The sequence below is a fragment of the Canis aureus genome, chromosome 22 (assembly GCF_053574225.1).
Source record: "Canis aureus isolate CA01 chromosome 22, VMU_Caureus_v.1.0, whole genome shotgun sequence".
NCBI classification, from domain to species: domain Eukaryota; kingdom Metazoa; phylum Chordata; class Mammalia; order Carnivora; family Canidae; genus Canis; species Canis aureus.
Genome location: NC_135632.1, coordinates 1,759,374 through 1,781,655, shown reverse-complemented (window position 1 = coordinate 1,781,655; position 22,282 = coordinate 1,759,374). Strand labels below are relative to the sequence as shown.

General features: G+C 42.9%; 1 protein-coding gene across 3 annotated transcripts in view; it reads right to left on the bottom strand.

Annotated features, from left to right (window-relative positions):
- VEPH1 (ventricular zone expressed PH domain containing 1) overlaps positions 1–22,282 on the bottom strand; it is a 222,840-nt gene that overhangs the window by 22,065 nt on the left and 178,493 nt on the right. For all 3 annotated transcript variants that reach the window (XM_077864580.1, XM_077864579.1, XM_077864581.1), the window contains one exon: positions 3,702–3,819. In XM_077864580.1, coding sequence (XP_077720706.1) covers positions 3,702–3,819 — 118 coding nt within the window. The remainder of the gene's footprint in view (positions 1–3,701; positions 3,820–22,282) is intronic.

Genomic DNA, 22,282 nt, shown 5'->3' with positions numbered 1-22,282 from the left:
AAACGATGATCAGAAACGGAATCAGCAATTGGAAGGACTGGAAAGAGCTTCCACTAGACCCATTTCCCTCATGTGACCATTTCCCACCCATTGTCATACCAAAGCCCCTGTTCTTTTTTTAAGTAGAATAAGTCATCAGGGAGGCGGGTGTTCTAACATCACGGAATAAGGGTTCGTGGCGTTCCCAATACTCTCTGTCCTTAATTTGGACGTGCCCAAGGGGTTGAACTTTCAGGCTCAGGAATTAATCTGCATTAAATCTGGGTTCTACCACCTGATAGCAGTGTGACCTTGGGACAATTACTTAACCTCTGTGTTTCGGTCTCCTCATCTGTAAGATGGAGTCAACAATGATGAGAATAGTGCTCAGCTCATAGCACGATAAACGACAGCAATGATAGTCATTCCAGGACGTTAGACCCTCCGGCGCTCATTTTCCTCGGAGTTCGGCTGTACCTAATTGGATTCAAAGCGTATTTTCCTGACTCCTAGATATTAAATGTCCGAGAATTTCTGTAGGTTGAGGGGGGTGTTAGTGGGCGATAAGGCTTTGATCTAACGAAGGGGATATACTTAGGCGACCTTGCAAGCCGCATGATTTGCTGTCGGTTTCTAGATGAGTCCCACGGTTAAGCGTACACACTGTTGGGAAGGATTTATATATATATTTTTTTTGGGGGGGGGAGGATTTATATTTTAAGATGTCTTTCCTGATGGCTAACTGAAGTTTTCTAAATGACTTGTTTTATTCCTCATTTATGGAGATGTTGAACGGTCCTTTTTGTTTTATATTGGAACAATGAATACTTGACAGCAATTGTCAAAAAAAAAAAAAACCCCATCCAAATCCAGTTTTTAAAATTTCTTTTAACGAACTAGGCATGGTAGAAACGGAGGTGGGCGGGGGGTGGGGGTGACTGGGTGATGGGCACTGAGGGGGGCACTTGATGAGCACTGGGTGTTACTCTATATGTTGGCAAATTGAACACCAATAGAGAATAAATTTATTAAAAAATTGACAAAATAAAATAAAATAAAATAAAATTTCTTTTGTCTTAGACTCCAATCCTACTGCTTTACATCCCTCCTCTCCGAGGCTGAACCCTGTGAGGGGCCTCGGGACCCTATGGGGGCACTGATTAAACCCAGAATGGTAACAAGTCTCAGGCATCTATGTCAGGTGCTAAGTTAGGAAGGGAGCCATTTGTTTTATATACGGTGACTTCTCTCAAGGAGGAAAGAAGCACCAACCTCCACTTGCCAGATTCACAATGCCCTGGGTATGGTGTAGTGATATATTTGATTTTATTAACACATAATCACACTCTTGAAACATCTTATTGTAACATTCGAGGTATATTTGATTTTGCCATTCCCAAATATTATTCATTCATTCACTCACTCAGCAAGTATTCATTGCATGCTATAAACACACAGGGTGTGTGCTAGACTTTTTCCATATAGGCCTTCTGGCCCTAACTGGATTATGAAGCCTTTCAGAGCAGGGATACTGCACCTTCCTCGTATTTTATCCCAAGCCTCAGCCTGTAGAAGACATTCAACCAATGCAACAAGCATATATCACGTAAATGAAAAGTGGGAGGCAGGTACTATGCTTGCTGTGCATAACCAAACGATAGAATATTTATTTCTATGTCTTGTTCATCTTTAAACTCAAAATTTAAGAACACGAATGCAAACATCACCTCCATGAATAATATATGTCAGGAGTATTACGTTGGACCTTTCACTTTCGTGAAATGTATGATCTATACGCTTCTATAAAAACAAGAGATCAACAACCTACATAAATTTCTCAGGGAATCGAGAGTTTTTGGTGAAAATAATAAGTTTAAAATAGGATTTCTTGCAGACTCACACCCCCTTTCATGTAGCAAAAGGAAATGAGCAAAGAAATCTAAGCACACTGATGTTTTCAGAGCCACGCGTTTTGATCCAATATGTTCTGCTATAAAATATTTGGCCTTGTTTGAATCTTTATTGCTGTGTGTTCTCAGTCTTTATTTAACTGGGAGAAACACAAGTAAGAAAGAGCAAATTGCAAAATGTTCTTTTCAAGTGTATGGCAGCGAATTTGAGAAAACCTATATTAAAGGAACGCTTTGTGTTTTTAACTTCCAGCCCCTTTTCTGAGGCCTCCATTGGCCAGAAACGATGAAATGTTTATTGGACCAAGGACTCAGTTGACTTGGAACGAGAATTCTTAAGGGTCTCTGAGAGCCACCTACGATCAGTGCCTTACTTCTCCGTGTCTTTCATGCTCTTTTTCAGAGATGAAATCAGGTCTACTTAGAAAGTTTTAGAATTCAATTCCCCAATTCCTTATTTGCTCAAATTAACTTTTTAAAAATTGGGGTGTTCACTCTGGCATCAGCTCTGTGCAGACTCTGTAATCAGCCAACAATCTGTGCCTCACAGAGGCTTCCGTCCTTCACTGCCAGCTTCTTCCAGCCACACCTTTTCCGTGGGGTAATACATCTTAATTGGTGTCTCTCCGGGAGTCCCTCTCCTTTCCATCTGGCCAAAGAAACACACGTTTTCCCCCATTCAGCTTTAACTTCTTGGAAAGAGAATAGGCTTGCCACAACGGGCAATCTTTAAGATGCACAAAGTCCTAAAGTGAAGGGAATGGGTACAGGCGGTGCCATCTGGGGCTCTCTAGTTAACCCACCTACAGAGTGGCTTTGTGCTCAACAGTGTTTTAACACTGCTCTCCTGGTAGAAACTGCAGCTCCCGAGCAGTGTCAGTGTTGAGATCTCTGTGTCCGCTCAGAAGGCAAATGAGTGATGAGATATCCTATTTCCAAGGGCGGCACAACTTCCTGAAGACAGGCTTACTATCAACCTAATTCCACTGGTCAGATTGGAGCAAGTGCAACCAGGAGGCAGGGCGGTGGAATGATGGTTAAGAGCACAGGCCCTGCGGTCAGACTGGGTTCAAATCCTGTTGCTGTTAATATGTGACCTGTGAGACTTCAGTCAATCAAATTGCTCTGTGCCTCAGTTTCCCCATCAGTAAAATGGAGATGATATTAGTACCAACCTGATAAGGTCATCATGAAGGTCAATGAGATATACCGACACGTTTAGCCGAGGGCTTGCCTCATGTTCACTAGTAATTATTTCTAGGCAAGGTCAGTAGGGCCAAATTCTTTGGGCACCAGAAAGGGAGGGAGAGGGTGAGTAACAGCTCTGCAGGGATTCCTCAAATAATTCCTCACTCCTTAAATGTTTCCCTTGTTTTGCAGCTCTGTCATGAAGCAGAAGGTAAGGGACGACCAGAGACGCCAGCGTTGGAGCGGGCACCCACTGCTTCAGTGTGGACTCCTTCCTTTGGGACTTTGGATAGGATGCCTGTTTTTCTCTAAGTCTCAGGGTCATCTGGGCTCTAATGACTGCTTTCAGGGCAAAACAGCCAGGCCTGCTTTCTTAATCACTACGGGCAGGTAAGGTGGTGTTTCTCTTGCTCGTATCTGGTCTATGTTTCTCTCCCTTTCCACATCTTCCCTTTCTCTCCATCCCGCTTTGGTCAGAGACCTTCCTCGGCCATCAGGCCTTCCTCCATGCACTATTGCAACCTGGGATGGAAGAAGGTGGCCGACTCGAACGGCGGGGCCCACGGGTCCCTGTGAATCCCAGGGGCACAAGGCTTCTGAGCAGGCGGGAGGGGGGTCTCTCACCGGTCGCTTTGTCAGGGTTGTTGCACATGAAGCACTGCCATGCTCCTGCTGCTTCGCTGAAGCCAAATACGTCAAAGAATCTCACTTCTTCCAGATGGAGCTGTACCTGGTCCAGATCCTGTTCCAGGAACACAAAGCACAAAGAACTCATGAGCGGGTGTGCCTGCCGCACGGCATTGTGAGGCTGGAAGGAAGGGCTCTGAGAGCAGGACGGCCGGTGCTCCCACTCGGCGCTGCGGACATGGAGGGAGCATGGAGAAAGGCTCCCGTGGGCATCCCGGGCGGCCTCAAACCCCTCCAACGCGGCGCTCCTCCGGGCCGAGGGCCGTGAGCACGCGGCCCAGGCTGGGCCCAGCCGCCAGGGTGCGGCCTGCAGTGGCAGGTGCATTCCCTTGCACCTAATGGCAGCTCCAGGATCTCTAAAGAGGTTGGGCAGCCAAGGGACAGTGGGGCCGAAAGCAATGCCGCAGGGGCATTTGTCTTTTACGTACACTTTGCATAAAACTGGGAATCGACCACGCATATAAAAAATTATTTTTGTCATGTTGGTTTTGCAGGGGGCTGATGGGAAATATGGGAGAGGGCTAATCCCTTGGCCCTTGGCTCTGGCACTGTTTTAGGTCTACATTTTATCTTAATAGTATATGCAAACCTTGCGTTACATTCCGTGATATGGCTGTGTCGGTTCTAATGGAAAATAATGTCTCAAATGACTTATCGGTAAATTAATTAATTTCTCCCTCCCAAGAGCTGAGTTGGACCGACCCACCGAGGATGCCCGCCCCTGTCTTGGGTACCCTGTGGCGTTGTGCCCGTGTGTCCCTGTTGAAGACGCAGGGGAGAGCGTTTCCATCACACTGTAAATGGACGGAATACGATTAGCCTGAGCAAGTTAAATGGCTCTACCGTCCTCCTTAGGCTCTCCTGTTATGTAAAGGGCTTGTATCCTCTGCTACAGGGTGGTCAGAACCACATTCTTAAAAGCTTGCTTTCCTAAGAGGGATTTGACCTCTTTGCTAGCTAGCCTTACATGTGCCCAGCTGACGGATGGGTTTGTCCTCTGCTGAGTTGTGATTTTATTCCCTTTCCTCTGGTCCACACACTCTGACCTTCTCCCCAGGGTGACAGCTCTTAGTAAGCTCAAGAGCCAAGGGATGGAGGCACTGTGCTGCTTTCGACGGATCTAAAATAGAGAATGGGCAAGTGGCTCCTCAGTCCCTACCCTAAAGTTCCTGTTTCTCAGGTCTACATTTCTTGACAGAGGTGAGAAATATGCCGAACTCTAAGCTCCTTGAGAGAATAAGCATCTATTTTGTTCACAGTTGTATCCCCAGGATCTAGTCCAACATCAGGAATGGATTAATAGCACTAGTTTACAAGCCCGGTGCAGAGCTTTCCAATGAGCTGTATGAAAGTATTATGAACACTTAAAGGGAATTCTTTTAAGAGAACATTTACACTCACTGGAACATAAACACAATGAAGGCAGGGATTTTCTCTGTTATATTGGCTGCTATGATCCCAGCACTAAAAATGCCTATCACATAAGCAAGCATTAAATAAATATATGTGGAATAATAAAAGGTATAAACTGGGACCAGAAATAAATCCTTTTCAGCACTCTTTATTAAGACTGTGATGGCTTGTGTTCTGGGATTGGACATCTTGGAGGCTCAACATGCTGAATACAGCGTTTTGAGTTGCTAACGTTTAATATCATTTTTTTAAAAGCATGTTCCCAAGGTAAAGACTGAAGAAGCACCTGGGAGTTTTGAAGGTTTCAAAGGATGAAATCTATATTAAAATTTATGGGGAAAAAGCAGATGTTCATAAATATCAATTTCAAAACTGCGAAGTCTCTGAAGTCTATGCTTGGCCATTGGGAGGCAGATCACTTCTCTATCGCTCACACAACTAAGGACCAACTTTTCATTCACCACAAACACTGCTAACAAACAAAGTACTTAAAATAATACTTAAGGGTTCCTTTATCTTTCCTGTTCTGAGACCAGAAAAGTCCCAGGTTGTTGCTTATAATCCACACTTGTCTTGGCAAAAAAGTTACTTGAAAAGTTTAGGACAGATGGCAAGCTACATCCCAGGATTCAAGTTCTGAAGTCAAAAGCAGGCTTACTTCTTCAGAGGATTTAGGTGTTGTGCAAAGGGAACTGACTGAAGAAGATAGACAGTAATTCTATGAACTGTTGGAATCAGCAATAACAGCCAACTTTGAATATAGAGAGATGAAACACACGTGGCTCCAAATATTGTTGGAAATTCAGAGTAAAATCAGTCACAAAACAAGCAAACAAAAACCGTGAACTAGTGATACCTAAATTTTTGGAATTTTGGTTTCCTGACTGTGTTTGAGATGATCATTTCTCTCCCCAACTTCTTTACGCTTCTGGGTCCTATAGCTTCCCAGGCCTTGCCCAGGAATTGCTTATATGATTTTATTTTTTAATACAAGAGAACTAAAATTGATTTGTTTAAAGAATTACAAGCTTCTTTTAAAAACAATTAGAGTCCAGAAGAATAATAAAAATCATGCATGGGATCCCTGGGTGGCGCAGCGGTTTGGCGCCTGCCTTTGGCCCAGGGCGCGATCCTGGAGACCCGGGATCGAATCCCACGTCGGGCTCCCGGTGCATGGAGCCTGCTTCTCCCTCTGCCTGTGTCTCTGCCTCTCTCTCTCTCTCTCTGTGTGACTATCATAAATAAAAAAAAAATTAAAAAAAATTAATGCATATGTAAGTGGAGTCCCTCCCTGAGTAGTTCAATGGGATTGTGGTGGACAGACCCTCTGGTGACCCTCCTCCCAATAATTCCCATCTCCTGGTATTCATCCCTTCATGTAATCCTTTTCCCTTAAGTGTGGAAGAGATCTGTGACTTGCTTCTGAGAAAATGGCAAAGATAATATCAATTCCATGATTACATTATTGTGTACACACACATACCACTTACACACTACTCATGTATATACACCACACGGACCTATCTTATTAGCAAATGCATAGGGAGACTCTCCTGTTGGCCTGGAAGAAGCAAGCTGCCAAGTTGTGAAGTGCCTACGGAGGGGGCTACATGGCAGGTAACTGTGGGTGCCCTCTAGGACCTAAAGGCAGTCTCAACCAGTAGCCAGTATGAGTTCCAGGCCTTTAGTCCTTCCACCCCAAATAAATGGTATCTGCTAACAGCCTAAGCACATCTGGAAGCAGACCCTTCCCATTCAAACCTCCAAATGAGACCACAGCCCAGCCTGTATCTTGATTTTGCAGGCTTGGGAGACCTTGAGCAGAAGAACCAGCTAAGTCACAAGCAGAGTCCTGACCCAAGAAAACTGCGGTAACAAACAGATACTGTTTTGAGCTGCTAGGCTTTGGTAATTTGTTACGCAGCACTAAGAATCAATACTGACATTGTGCCATGAAGAAGGGAATGTGACGGATACCCTGTTGGCCAATTCTCAGTGAAAATGATGAATCTACTTAGAGGGGTTTAGTTCTTCTGAGAACACTCCAGATCGGGCCTCAATAAAATCAGAAGGATGTAAAGAGAAAGAGATATAATCACAGTAAGAATATACTAAAAAAGTTTTCCTGATAAACACCATCAAATTCAAAAGGGATAGAAGCCCCTGGAGGAAAAATGATGTTTTCAAACAGTTGATCAAATGAATGTTTCTCCAGGTTTTTTTTTCATCATCAATGGGAGTAGGAATTTGCAGAACTATATAAAAAGTCTCTTGCAAAGTCTCTTAGGGGAAAAATAAGCCAGATAGCATGGAAAGATGAGAGCATACTTATAACATTATTTTGATGACGGTGACAGCATGAGTCAATGCTATGGATTCCGTAAAAGTGCAAAGTAGCCTCTGGATCTTATAACGTGGTCGATGTACTGTGAGAGGGTACGGGGAAGCAATTTTCCAGAAATCAGTGAAAGCCTACATCTGGAAGAACTTTGGGTTCTGGTACATTTAAATTCTGTTTAAAGCTATTTTTGCACAGATACAAAACATGGCATTGCCTCATGTGTTCTGTGCGCCTATGGTTAATGGGATCAACTCTAGGCACATACCTCAAGTATGTTTTAAGAAATGTAAACAAGAGTTTTTTTTTTTCTTTTTTAACGATCTCCAATATTTTCACATAATATTATTTATGGTTATTTCTAGTGCCTGAATTCTAACTATATGGAGTCCAGGGTGTGCAATAAACTTACTGAAGGAACAAAATTAATGAGGCATCCTTATATCATTTATCTTTCTATTATTTATATTGTCCTACATCGTGCAACCATAGGGTCTTGTAAGAAACATACTGTATGCTGAATGAATAAATCACCAAGAGAGACTCTAAAAAATACTTATGCTGTAATTTAATTTTTAAATTTATTTCAACTTCTGAAAAATGTTACTATAAAATTTAGCTTATAGCAATTAGCATTTATGGCATCCAGTGTCAGGAATCAAGGATAAATGGAGGAAGGAGACGCCATCCCGTATGCCAAGAATGTTGACACAGTAATGCACTGGGTCCATAGTATTCCTCACAGAGGAAAACTGGAATACATCTTTATTTGTGTTTAGTTGTGGTCATTATTAAGTTTCTTCTGGTGTGACTCTTGGCTCTCAACTGGATTAAGGCCCCTTGGCAAGAAGACTAATTTCTATATTACATTGTAGCTTCTGAAAATACTAAGTATAGCGCGTTACTCATAAGAGATGTTCAATGAATCTTTTTAAATTTTTGCTAATTGAGACACATAGATTTGTAATTTATATTGATAGTAGCATTTAGATTTCTGTTCTTTGTTTTAAGTAGGCTCCATGCCCAGTGTGGAGCTCAGTGCAGGGCTTGAACTCACAACCCTGAGATCAAGACCTGAGCTGAAACCAAGAATTGGACACTTAACTGACTGAGCCACGCGGGCACCGTAGCATTTAGGTTGTTAATTTTCACATCTATTCAATTATGCCCACTAAGATCTTTTAGAACATTTTTGTTTTTAAAAAAACATACCTACATCTCTATGTATATTGGAGGAATTCATTTAATTTTATAAAACAAGTTTCTAGAATAAAATGTTGGTAATTGAAGAATGATTGTCTAAATCCATCAGGGTAGCATTGTCACTGCTTGTTCTCAGCTTTTCCAAATCACCAGTTCTCAGGAGGCACAATCCCAGGGAAATGTGTTACAAACATCAAATACAGGTTCCGCCCCTGGAAGCCTAACCGGATCAGTCTGTGTTTGTGCCCAGGAATCTGCATTTCTAAGCAAATCCCTAGGTTATTCTGATGTGCAACGACTGGCAATTACTCCTACATCCTTGGAAACAGATGAGGATGACTGATTTGACTCCATCGATTGGTATTTGAGGAATTTTTTTCAACTCTCATGTGCATATGTTCATACTTCTCCACAATAGTTTGGTTTCAAATGTCAAAATATACAATCTGGTTGCAAGAACAGAAATTCCATTCTTGAAGATCAGAGACATGATTACTCCAAATTGTGAAACTTGGAAGGAAAGAAGAGGCGTGAAAATTGAAATTGTTGGGGCTCGTTTGAAAGTTGGCAGAAGGCAGGGATGTGTGGGGAAGGGGTGGGCAACAGGTGGGAGGCAGACTCTGAGCAGAGGCAGTGAGGGTACTGACCCAGGAGAACTCCCAGGGTGATCTAGTGCTCAATGTAAATGCCACACATGTGCTCTGTTCCATGTCTCTCCTTTTTCTATCCCAGATTAATAAGGGAACTCTAGGGACACACGAGTAAATGAGGTCAGTGTGGCCAGCTTCTTAGTTTCATTACAGACCATGAAATAAACTTGACTTTCTTCCTATCCTTTGAGTACCCACATGTTGGGAAGAACTGAATTGCTTCTTGGCAAGTTGTGGCGATTCTAACCATGGGTCTGGCTCCACGTAGCTGGAACACAGCATGTTTGACTCATTTCACAGAGAGGTTCTGAAGAACTGTTTCATGTAAGAACCAACAAATATGATAGAATATTTGATTTGATTCAAAAAGCCAAGTTTTTACACTTGCCTAAGGATCGTGAAAAAAAATGTGATTATAAAATGTTGGCAGTAAACATTACAAGTGTTTGAATAAAGCAGTTTATGCAAAAGCTAACGTAAGCATGTGGGTTGAGTGGAAACTAAAGGAGGAAAATTGGGTGAAGCTTTATAAATGTTTGATAAACCCATAATGACTTTCTTTATGAACCAACTTTCTTCTAAAATGGAGCCCATTAAAGCCAGCAAACTATTTTTAATCAGAGTGGAAGAAAGGGCAAAAGATTACCAATGTTCAAAATGTCAAGAAAAATTGACATTTTACAGTGGTGGCAGCAGTAAAATGGAAATGTTGGCATGACGGCGAGCACTCACATGGGATCTCCTCTCATATTGGAAAGCAAAGAATTTCAGTGTTGTTGTTGTTGTTGTTGTTTTTTCCTCCTGATGGTTGCCACCTGCATTTAACAACTATATATTGAGCATCTAGCACCACTATGTCCAGTAGTTCCCCCTATCTGTGGTTCACCCTCCACAGTTTCAGATCCCCACTGTCAACTCCAGTCTGAAAGCAGATGAGCCTCCTCTCGATGTATCACCAGCAGGTCATTAGTAGCCTAATACGACCACGTCACACTGCCTGCGTCCTGCCCCTCACTTCATCTCATCACTCGGCACTTGATCATCTCACATCATCACAAGAAGAGTGAGTACAGTACGGTAAGGTATTCTGAGAAACTACGTTCACATAAGTTTTATAATAGTACATTATTATATTATTGTATTTCACTATTAGTTACTGTCCTTAATCTCTTTCTGTGCCAAATTTATAAATGAGCCCTTATCATAGGTATGCATGTTAGGAAGGAGCATCGTATATATGTGGTTCCGTACTATGCCTGGTTTCAGGCATCCACTGGGGGTTCTGGAATGTAAGCCCGAGGACAGAGGAGCAGGGGACTACCCCGTGGTACTAGGCCACACACAGAGGGTGCTGATAGGGAACTAGCTTAGCAAAGGGGCTTTCTTTTTCTCCTTTGGAAATCAGTTAGTGAGGTAAACACACGCCTCAGCCATGTAGGTTATTTTGTTGGGGGCGAGGTCCTTCTCTTATTTTTCCCAAGTTATCCCCGATACCACCTTCATTCCCAGATGCTCCTCCCACCTCCCCTTTATGTAAGTTCTCATTCTTCTGGGTTAGATACATTTCTTTGAACAGGTCTGGATTCATGAAAAACATGTACTAATGTTTAGTGTATTTTTCATTTTCGTAAATGATGTGATGCCGTGGACCATATTCTGTGTCTTGCTTGTTTCTCTCAAGCTCTACACATGGCATCGTATGTGGACTTGTTTGTTGCCCCCACCGCTATGGAGCGATTTCATAGTGCACATCTGCCAACCCCACATTTTACTTAGCCATTCCCCTTGCCTCCATCTTTGCATGTACAGGAACCGTGCAACAGTGAATATCCTCAGACGTGTCCCCTTGTGATATGAGTTAGAATTTTTCTGGAATGAATTCAGAAGTGGAATTATTGCTGGATCATAGGGTATGTTTAAGACTGTAGAGGAACTTTTTGCTGTTGTTTCTACAAAGGCTTTCTGAGCAAATTTTCTTGAAACTTGGGATTTGGGCTAAAAGAACAAGCTGGAAAAGTTAATTTATGACTAATTAGAAAGTAAGAGACCATCTAGAGAGATTTATCTTCCCAGAAGTATGTGTTTACATCAAGGTAGGAATGAGACCCAGGATTGGAAGACATCTCTAAGCTGTCAAGCTGGAGACACTAGTCTTATCCTCCCCTTGGAGAGATTTATTTATAACCCACAAGACCAAATTTTTTTCTTTTCTTCTTTCACATGAGGGAGGGTGCTGGCCCTCCCCTGTATAAATATCCAGATCCACAGTCTCAGGGTTCCTTTACCTACAACACAGACCTAGCATGTATAGGATGACATCAGGCTCTCATTGTGTGGTCTACGGTTAATAACTGAGGCAAAGGGGAGTTGGTGAGGTTATTTGCTGTAAGTCATCTGCTCTGCTCCAGAAATCTTGTTTGCATGACACATTAAAAATTTAACATTATGCATATCCTTAACTTCATTAAGTTTTGTTAAATTGCTTTCCAGAATGATCTAATTTATATTCCCACCAGCACAGTATGAATTCCTTTTCTGCATCATGATGGAAAGCCTTTTTAGGCTCTGAAATTTCTGGAAAATTACTATCTAATAGTCTTTTTTATATCTGAATTAGGCCATGCTTTTAGTGACCACAGTCATATTGGTCTGATTGCAGTCAGGGGCTGGCAGTAGTCTCTAGTGACTATTTAAACCATTACTTCTTAAACCAGGGGGAAAAATCAGCCACATTTCTGTGGCAAACATTGCATTTTTCTTCATCTTTATTGCCTTTTGCTATCATAAGAAGCATTCCAAGTTCTGGGAATCAGACCACCCTTTCTAGGTGCAATTACTTTAATACACTAGTGCATATCAGCATTTAGCCAGGGTCTAGTTTTATTTAAGAACTACCATTTTGCTGATATGCTTACTACTTGGAATGGTTACAAAGGTGATAAAACTGACTGTGCCATGGATGCATGGAGAAGACATTGCTTCCCATGATGTAGAAATTTCAAATGTCTCCACTTAGTTTTTCAAAGAGTAGAGCATAGCACTAAGTGCTGATGAAGTATTAAGAGATCAAGGCAGATGTAATATTGAATTATCTCTCATAGAGAAATGGATTAAGTAAACTCTGCTCTATTTACATAATGGAGAACTTTATAGATACTAAAATGAATGAGCTAACTCCACATGTATGAACAGATAGATATATTTTTAAAACATAATGGTAAGCATAGAAAGGATATTGCAAAAGATATGTGCAATATGATAACACATATATAAAAGTTTAAAATGATAGTACAAAAATATCCATGAAAATAATACACACCAACCTCAAGAGAGTATTTACAGCAGTTTCTTTTTGTTCTTTTTTTTTTTTTTTTTTATGATAGTCACACACACAGAGAGAGAGAGAGGCAGAGACATAGGCAGAGGGAGAAGCAGGCTCCATGCACTGGGAGCCCGATGTGGGATTTGATCCTGGGACTCCAGGATCACGCCCTGGGCCAAAGGCAGGCGCCAAACCGCTGTGCCACCCAGGGATCCCAGCAGTTTCTTTTTGTAAAGGGGAATATTTAAAGTAAATATGGAAGAAATGTAAACATCTTTTTTTATCTTGTGGTGGGAATGGGTATTATCTTTCTCCACTTTTCTGAATTTATGAGCTATTTCAGAATTCAATAAAAAATAAAAGTAAGACAGAGAACATAATGAAGCAGAAACTGGCTAGTGTTAGGATCTGTGAGGAAGAAAGGTTATACATTTGGGGAAGGCTTCCTTGGTACCCCTTGAATCCCTTATAGGGAAGTCTCCTTGTTTTGTCTGTGGGAGGCTGGCTTTGGTGGTTAAGATCAGTAAAGGACCACCTCTTTCTCCTGATTTTTGCATTTTATACTACGTGTATTTATTCTTGTTGGGGGGTTCCACATGAAAGCTTCTTTTAATCTAGCTCTTCGATCTTAAATGCACAAGCTAACACATCTAAAGGAGCTGGAGATAGAACAGCAAATAAAGCCTAAATCTAGCAGGAGAAGACAAATAATAAAGATTAGAGCAGAACTCAATAAAATAGAGACCAGAAGAACAGTAGAACAGATCAATGAAACGAGGAGCTGGTTCTCTGAAAGAATTAACAGGATAGATAAACCCCTAGCCAGCCTTATTAAAAAGAAAAAAGACTCAAATTAATAAAATGATGGATGAAAGAGGAGAGATCACATCCAACATCAAGGAAATACAAATGATTTTAAGAATGTGTTATGAGCAACCATATGCGAACAAATTCGGCAATCTGGAAAAGATGGATGCATTCCTGGAAACTTATAAACTACCAAACTGATACAGGAAAAAATAGAAAACCCGAACAGACCAATAATCAGCAAGGAAATGGAAGCAGTCATCAAAAACCTCCCAAGAAACAAGAGTCCAGGGCCGGATGGCTTCCCAGAGGAATTCTACCAAACATTTAAAGAAGAATTAACACCTACTCTACTGAAGCTGTTTCAAGGATGGAAATGGAAAGAAAACCTCCAAACTCATTCTATGAGGCCAGCATTACCTTGATCCCCAAACCAGACAAAGATCCCAGTGAAGAGCAGAATTACAGATCAATATCCCTGATGAATATGGATGCAAAAATTCTCGCCAAGACACTAGCCAATAGGGTCCAACAGTACATCAAAAGGATTATTCACCACAACAAGTGGGATTCATTCCTGGGATGCAAGGATGGTTCAATGTCCACATATCAATCAATGTGATAGATCACATTAATCAAAGAAAGGACAAGAACCATATGATCCCTCAACTGATGGAGAAAAAGCATTTGACAAAGTACAGCATCCTTTCTTGATTAAAATTCTCCACAACGTAGGGATAGAGGGAACATACCTCAATATCATAAAAGCCATCTAGGGAAAGCCCAAAAAGAATATCATTCTCAGTGTGTGAGGGGGGTGAACTTAAAGCTCTTCCCCTCACATCAGGAACATGACAGGGATGTCCACTCTCACCACTGTTGTTCAACATAGTATTAGAAGTCCTAGTCTCAGCTATCGACAATGAAAAGAAATAAAAGCCATCCAAGCTGGCAAAGAAGAAGTCAAACTCTCACTCTTCACAGATGACATGATATTTGATGTGGAAAAACCAAGAGACTCCACCAAAAAATTGCTAGATCTCATACAGCAATTCATCAATGTGGCAGGAAATGAAATTAGTGCACAGAAATCAGTTGCATTTCTAGTCACCGACAATGAGACTGAAGAAAGAGAAATCAAGGAATTGATCCCAAGTATAATCGCATCAAAACCTGTATGATACCTAGGAATAAACCTAACCAAAGAGGTAAAGGATCTACACTATGAAAACTAAGGAACACTGATGGAAGAAATTGAGGAAGACACAAAGAGATGCGAAAATATTTCATGCTCATGGGTTGTAAGAATAAATATTGTTAAAATGTCTATGCTCCCCAGGGCAATCAACACATTCAGTGCAATCCCCATCAAAGTACCATAGACTTTTTTCACAGAGCTGGAACAAGTAATCCTAAAATTTGTATAGAACCAGAAAAGACCCTGAATAGCCAGAGGAATGTTGAAAAGAAAGCCAAATCTAGTGGCATCACAATGCAGGGCTTTAAGCTCTATTACAAAGCTGTGGTCATCAGGACAGTGTGGTACTGGCACAAAAACAGACACACAGGTCAATGAGCAGAATAGAGAACCCAGAAATGGACCCAATGGTCAACTAATCTTCAACAAGCAGGAAAGACTATCCGCTGGAAAAAGGACAGCCTCTTCAATAAATGGTGCTTGGAAAATCGGACAGCCTCATGCAGAAGAAGGAAACTGGACCATTCTCTTACACCAGACACAAAGATAAACTCAAAAATGGATGGAAGATCTAAATGTGAGACAAGAATCCATCAAAATCCTAGAGGAGAACACAGGCAACACCTTTTTTGAACTTGGCCAGCAACTTCTTGCAAGATATCCATGAAGACAAGGGAAACAAAAGCAAAAACGAACTATTGGGACTTAATCAAGATAAAAAGCTTCTGTGCAGCAAAGAAAACAGTCAACAAGACTAAAAGACAAGCTACAGAATGGGAGAAGATATTTGGAAATGCCTTATCAGATAAAGGGTTAGTATCCAAGGTCTATAAAGAATGTATCAAACTCAACACCTAAAAACCAAACAAATCCAATCATGAAATGGGCAGAAGACATGAACAGACATTTCACCAAAGAAGACCTACGAATAAATGGTCAACAGGCACATGAGAAGATGCTCTGCATCACTTGCCATCAGGGAAATACAAATCAAAACCACAATGAGATCCCACCTCATCCCAGTGAGAATGGGGAAAATTAACAAGATAAAAAACAACAGATGTTGGAGAGGATGTGGAGAAAGGGGGACCCTCTTGCACTGTTGGTGGGAATGTGACCTGGTGCAGCCGCTCTGGAAAACTGTGTGGAGGTTCCTCAAAGAGTTATAAATAGACCTGCCCTACGACCCAGGAATTGCACTGTTGGGGATTTACCCCGAAGATATAGATGCAGTGAATCGCCGGGACACCTGCACCCCGATGTTTCTAGCAGCAATGGCCACAATAGCCAAACTGTGGAAGGAGCCTTGGTGTCCATTGCAGATGATGGATAAAGAAGCTGTGGTCTATGTACACAATGGAATATCACTCAGCCACCAGAAACTACGAATACCCACTATTTACATCAACGTGGATGGAACTGGAGGGTATTATGCTGAGTGAAATAAGTCAATCGGAGAAAGACAATTATCATAAGGTCTCACTCATACGGGGAATATAAGAAATAGCAAAAGGGACCACAAGGGTGGAAACTGGGTGGGGAAAAATTAGAGAGGAAGACAAACCATGAGAGACTCTTGACTCTGGCAAACAAAAGGAGGGTTGCTGAAGGGGAGGGGGCGGGGGATGGGGTTACTGGGTGACGGGCACTGAGGAGGGCACTTGATGGGATGAGCACTGGGCATTATATGGTGTTGGCAAATTGAATTAAATCAAAAAACCTTCAAAAAGAAATCTAGTTCTTCGAACTCAGAGACAGAGATAAACATGAAATGCAGAGTGTTTGATTTCAAAGAGTTGATGTTACGTTGTTTTGTTTTAGAAAACAAAACAAAGCACAAATCCAAAGCATGTTAACACCAACTTATGTCATAGAGAAGTGCTACGGAATGGGTTAAATGACATAAGTGATACTTAGAAATAAGGGATTTTTTTTCTTCCTGGAGAGTGGTATGGCACAGAGAACATAGGTTTTGGAACCAGATGTGAGTCTGAGCCCTGTCACTGCCATTCACTAACAGTTCTTGGGAAATACCTTAATTTCTTGGTGCTTTCAATGCACTTCTCAGTCTGTAAAATGTCTGTGATCTCTAAGCTGTCCCCTTCAGAATTTGCTGCTGCAAATAAATTCATGGATAATTGTACCACACTGTAAACTATAGAGAAATAATACAAAGCAGTGATAATGATGACGATTTGCACGCAATGAGATAAGGAGCTCTTTTTTATGCATATGGATGGATACAGGGTTCTTTGTCTCTTAGCTAGATAAATATGTAAATCTTTCCAAAATAAATGAGTCATTTAAGAAACACTGATGTTAGGCGCCTGAGAAACGTATTTTGTTTTCTAAAAGCAAGTAACATCCTTATTTGTCTTTGTTAGTTTGTTGTCAAATCTAGGAATATTGGATGTAATGAGATGCAAACATAGAAGGATGTAATGCAACGTGAACACTTGAAAGGGGAGTAATGCCATGTGCATGTTTGATGGGGCCGTAATGAGATGTACAAATAGAAATGCACATGGAGATGTGCATGGGCAATAGTGTAATGAGATGCATAAATGGATGGGTGTAATGATAAAAGCATTTAGGGGGGATGTAATGTGATTTATAAATGGAAGCATTAAATGGGAAGGGTGGAAAGGGCAGGCCGTGATAAGAAGCAGAGAGAAAGAATGCAGTGCTATGCGTGAATGGGAGAGCTAATAATATGCGCACGATGAGGATGTAATGAGATAAAAATGGGATGGCATAATGAGGCTCACAGATGGAGGGATGTAATGAGCTGTGCAGAAAGGAAGGAATCATGACAACCATAAAAGGAAGGATTTAATACTATGAATAAAGAAATGGGCACAAGAAGACGTGAGCAGTGAAAGAAAGAGCAAAAAAAAAAAAAGGGACATGGGTGAGGAGATGGGAAAGGCGATGGGAAATAACAAGGTGGGCAAATGGAACACTCTAATGAGATGCTGAAATTAAAGGGTGCAACGAGGTGTGCCCATTTGGGGAATAATTAGACACACATCTAGGCCTATAATGAGGTACCTGGGCCCTGATCAGACGCGGGCCACAGTGTTCAGTTCCTATGAAGTAGGTGAAGACGGAAAAAATTCAGAGCAGAGCCATATATGTATATCTAAATGGTTACAAATGCGAAAAAGAGAATACTGAACAGGTGATTTAACCGGAGCCTCAAAGTTTATGAAGCAACGGTTTTACTGATGCTGTTTATGGGGCGCTCACTCTGGGCCTGGTACTCTCCTGGGTGCTTGACTGAACGTGTCATCTCCGACCGCCTTCCTAGCAACCCTGCCAGGCAGGTGGGTTTGTTCCTAGTTATAGGTGAAGAAGTTAGGCTTCAGGGAGGTTAACCAACTCGCCCAGATTCCCAGAACATGGTGGTGGCAGAGATGTGACTCAAGCCAGATCACCTGCATTCCAGCTGCCTTTGCCTCTTTTCAGGTAGTTCCCAAAGGGTAGTCCGTGGGACCTCCTGCCTCACAATCACCTGCACCATGTGGCAGAGAACCAGCCCATCCCCAAGATTACCACTTGCAGAATCCACAGAGGTCCCGAGAATTTGCATTTAAACAAGGTCTCCTGGGACTGTCACATGTGCTAAGGTCTGGGAACTACTCCACAGAGTCGGGGGGCGGGGGTGTTCTCACGCTTCCCACCAGCTCTGGTACAAGATCATGAAGAAAGGGGCTTAGGCGCAGCCTGAGCAGTTTAGGTTGGCTCCACGGGAGACTCCAGAAGGAATTATCAGACCCTGGAACGGGGCATCAAATGATTCTGTGGACTGTATTTACCAAAGCTGTTTTTTTTTTTAAAAGGCCTTTACCCTCAGAATGGTCTCCAATAGGAACCCCAAGTTGTAGTGAAGATGGTAGAATGATGCAACAATGCATTGAAAATAATTAGACTTTAGGAAATATTTGGATACTGAATTTAAAAAAAAAAAATGTTACTCCATAATCCTTAAAGGAAAGAGGGACATGTGGCAATGTGTTCCGAGAACCAAAAGTCTGCTAATCTACATGCGACGTACAGGATCATAAAACAAAAGGCAAATAGTGCCACTGACTGTTCTCTTTCCTGACACGCTTAGCATCGAGATATCTAAATTGCTATGTTTTTTTTTTTTTTTAGAGGAGAAAAACCAGAATCTGTATTTTGAAACGAGTGTTAGTTAAACTTGGATGACTGCTCACACGTCAGTGACACCCTCTGGAAGTCTCCAGTCTCTTCCCGAACCGTTGTGTAGAGTACGCTCGCGAGCCCCGGACACAACGGTTGCATTACTTTAATGAAACGCAGCTTGCACGTCTCGATGCCGTTGGGGCCGTCCCCCTGTTTCATCCACCTGGACCTGCATAAGCCTTTTGGGCTCTTGTGAAATCCGATCTCATTCTCAGAAGATGGAACCTTCGTCATTCATTTTAAGGGGAAGAACAATAAAATGATACCCGTTCGCATTGGCTGAGCTCTTGCTGCGTGCCCAGGGAGTCTTCTAAGTCTCCTAACATGCTGGTGAGGTGGGCACTGGTATTCCGTGCCCTTCACAGGTAAGGGGGATGAAGCACAGACGACCTACCCCAGGAGGCCCTAAGCGCCGCGGTCAGCATTCAAACCCAGATCCTGAGCTCCTAACTGCCGCACCTCCACTTTGCTTGGAAAGAGCTGGTTATTCTAATAGTTTAACGCCCAGGATTGCCCTTCACGCAGTATCCCTGACAGCACTGAGGGCAGGAAGCCTACTATCTGACTCATGCACTGATTCTTTAAGAAAAGGCCCCAAACCACTCCTGCACTATTGGACTGGAATAGGCATTTCAGAGCAACTATGTACCTCTGTTCCCCCAGGAATAGAGTTATTTTGCTAAACTATTTTCTAAAATGTTTTTTTTTTATTATTTTTTTTTAATTTCCTTGACTGATGCAGACCATCTGGCTGACTGCGCAGGAATGTTCACTACAGTAGTAAAATCGACATGCCTCATTATAGGACAGCGTGGCTTGTGAAAAGCCAAGGAAACACAAGACAGGTGATAAACCAGGTTTTAAGCTAAACCGAGAAAATCGCTCTTCTGCCAATTTTCATGTTTCGAGAAGAGCTGACGTACAACATAAGTATAATATGTGTGGGTGGTGGTCGGGGAGACACGAGCAGTGTGCGTTAATTAGCCGTGCGTAAGGATAACGATTTTCTAGTTTTTAGAGGGTGAATCAAACAGTCACTCAGGTTCAATGTGTTTATAGAGTCATGTGCAATCACTTAGTACGAGTTGCGTGTATGGAACTGTTTAGATGAGGGTCCCTATGGATTGTTCCAGTGTAGGGCTGTTAAGGGGGGACAAAGAAAGAAACTGAGCGAAGGTCGAGACAGTATTTAGGGGGGCAAGGCTGAGAGTGCAGCTGACCTTCCCCACTCTGCGGGCCCCAGGCAGGTAAGTCAGGCCCGCACAGGTGTCCAGGGCGTGTGTCTCTTCTCAAGGGCTCCCTCCACCTCCGAGCCTGTCTGTCCTCTCACGTGAGTCACCTTAGTCCCCGATGAACGACACCGTGGCTCTGGGGGGCACGCAGGCTGGGGTAAGCACAGGCCAGCAGCTGGGGGCAGGAGTGCGTCTTGTGCTGAAGCTCACCGTCCTAGCTTTGCAAGCCTGGCCTGGGCAGCAGGGCACCCCCGACCTCGCCTTGTCCGCTGGCCCCTGGGTGGGGGGCTCAGGGGTGGCCCCGGGGGGTCTGCAGCAGCTCCACCCAGCAGCACGACCACTGAGCTGTGCCCTGGGCTCCAGGGGGAGTCACAGAGCGGGTGTGGGGCGGAGAGGGGAGGCGAAGAAGTCTTGTGAAGAGAAGCCCAACACGAATCCAAACCCTCCTTCATTCAGAAAAATAACCTGTGGTTTCCTCCCTGCGCTCTGAAGATGGTCTTTCTGTTTCTCAAATTGGGGTCCCTATGTACCCCCCTGGTCTGCACCGTGGCTCTCCAGACCTGCCCTACCTTGACGCCTCTCAGCATCGAACTGCCCCTCAACCAGGGGACAAAAGCCCAAGCTTAGGCGGACCCCACTGTAGCACCTACACAGCTGAGCACCACCGAAGGGGACCCTGTTTCTGCTTTACTTCACGTGTCTTATCTCGGATCCCACATGGACGCGTCTCATTGCCCGACACTCCTGCTGTGTCTCCAGCAGGTTCACTGCTCCTTTGTCTGAGGATTTCATTTGAGACCTCCTTTGCTCTAGCCTCCTCCCTTCCATCCCTCCTCCCCCATCACACTCTCAGCTGATGGCCTCACCTCTTATTTCACTGAAAAAGATGAAAAGCCACGAAACAGAACTCATTCATCTTTCCCCCATCACATCCACTTCTGGATCTGGGTCTGCGTGCAATCGCTTTTTCTCATCTGGTCACCATCCTCGCCCTTTCTGTGGAGTCACCCCAACACTTGCAAACATGCGCGGGGGGCTTCCATTCCAAACCATCTCCACACTTCCTCCTCCGAATGGGTTGGACCCATTCGGCACCAACCTCTCAAATAGCTCTCCACAGATGCTTGTCTCCGTCCTCACTCTCTCCTCTTGTCTTCACCTACTCCATTTTGAGCCTTGCCTTTAAAATCCTCCTAGAACGGCCTTTTCCAAGCTGCCCAGTTGGATGGGCGCTTTTCTATACCCTGCTGCCTTGACCTGGCCGCCGAATCCCATTCGCTTCTGTTCTCTCTCTTTCTTGGACTCTCTTGAGATGCGTGACTTCTTTTTTGTCTTTTGGCTGCTCTCTGGACTCAATCCTGTACTGGGTCCTTGGCTCTCTAGACTGTCTTCTCAGATTGGCTTAATCTTCCTGTGGTTTTCCCCACCTCAGTGCCCAGAGTGCCCTCGTCTGTGGCCTAAACCACAGATTTGCCTGCTAGACGATTATTCTGGGACATCTCACAGACATTTTTAAATTTAAGATAGTTAAAAGTCCCCCTCCCCCTTACACTCTCCCATTAGCTTGCATTTTACCTTTTACCTCCAAAATTTGTATTGACTGTGTCATTCATTTTTATCCCTAGCAGGACCATCCCAGCTCTAATTACCTTCTTCTCCCATCTGGGTGAGCAATAGTCTTCACAGTCTCTCTGATTCCACTTTTGCCCCTTTCTGATCTAGGCCCCACAGAACAGACTGAGCCATCATTTGAAAATAGGCTGGAACAATGTCTGCTGCTCAAAACTCTTCAGCGATTCCTCCATAGACCGCAATAAAATCTAAGGCCCTTGTCATGGCTTACAAGGCAGACGTAAATCACCCCAGACCAACTCTCCCTTTGGTTCCCTGGGCTCAACCCTGATTCTTCTACCTTATGGAACAGTGGGAGGGGAGAGTTCATTCCTGGGGTGGGCATGACCACCCACAGTGTTGTAGGAAGAAGAAAATATTAGAACTCTCACTTTTGTTTACTTTTCATCTCATCCTTTAAGATTCCTATTTTGAATATTTTTAGAATAAAAATGAGTGTCATAATACATATATATTATTTATAGGCAAATAAATATATACACACAGAGGGTGCTTACTCAAAAAATTTTTTTTT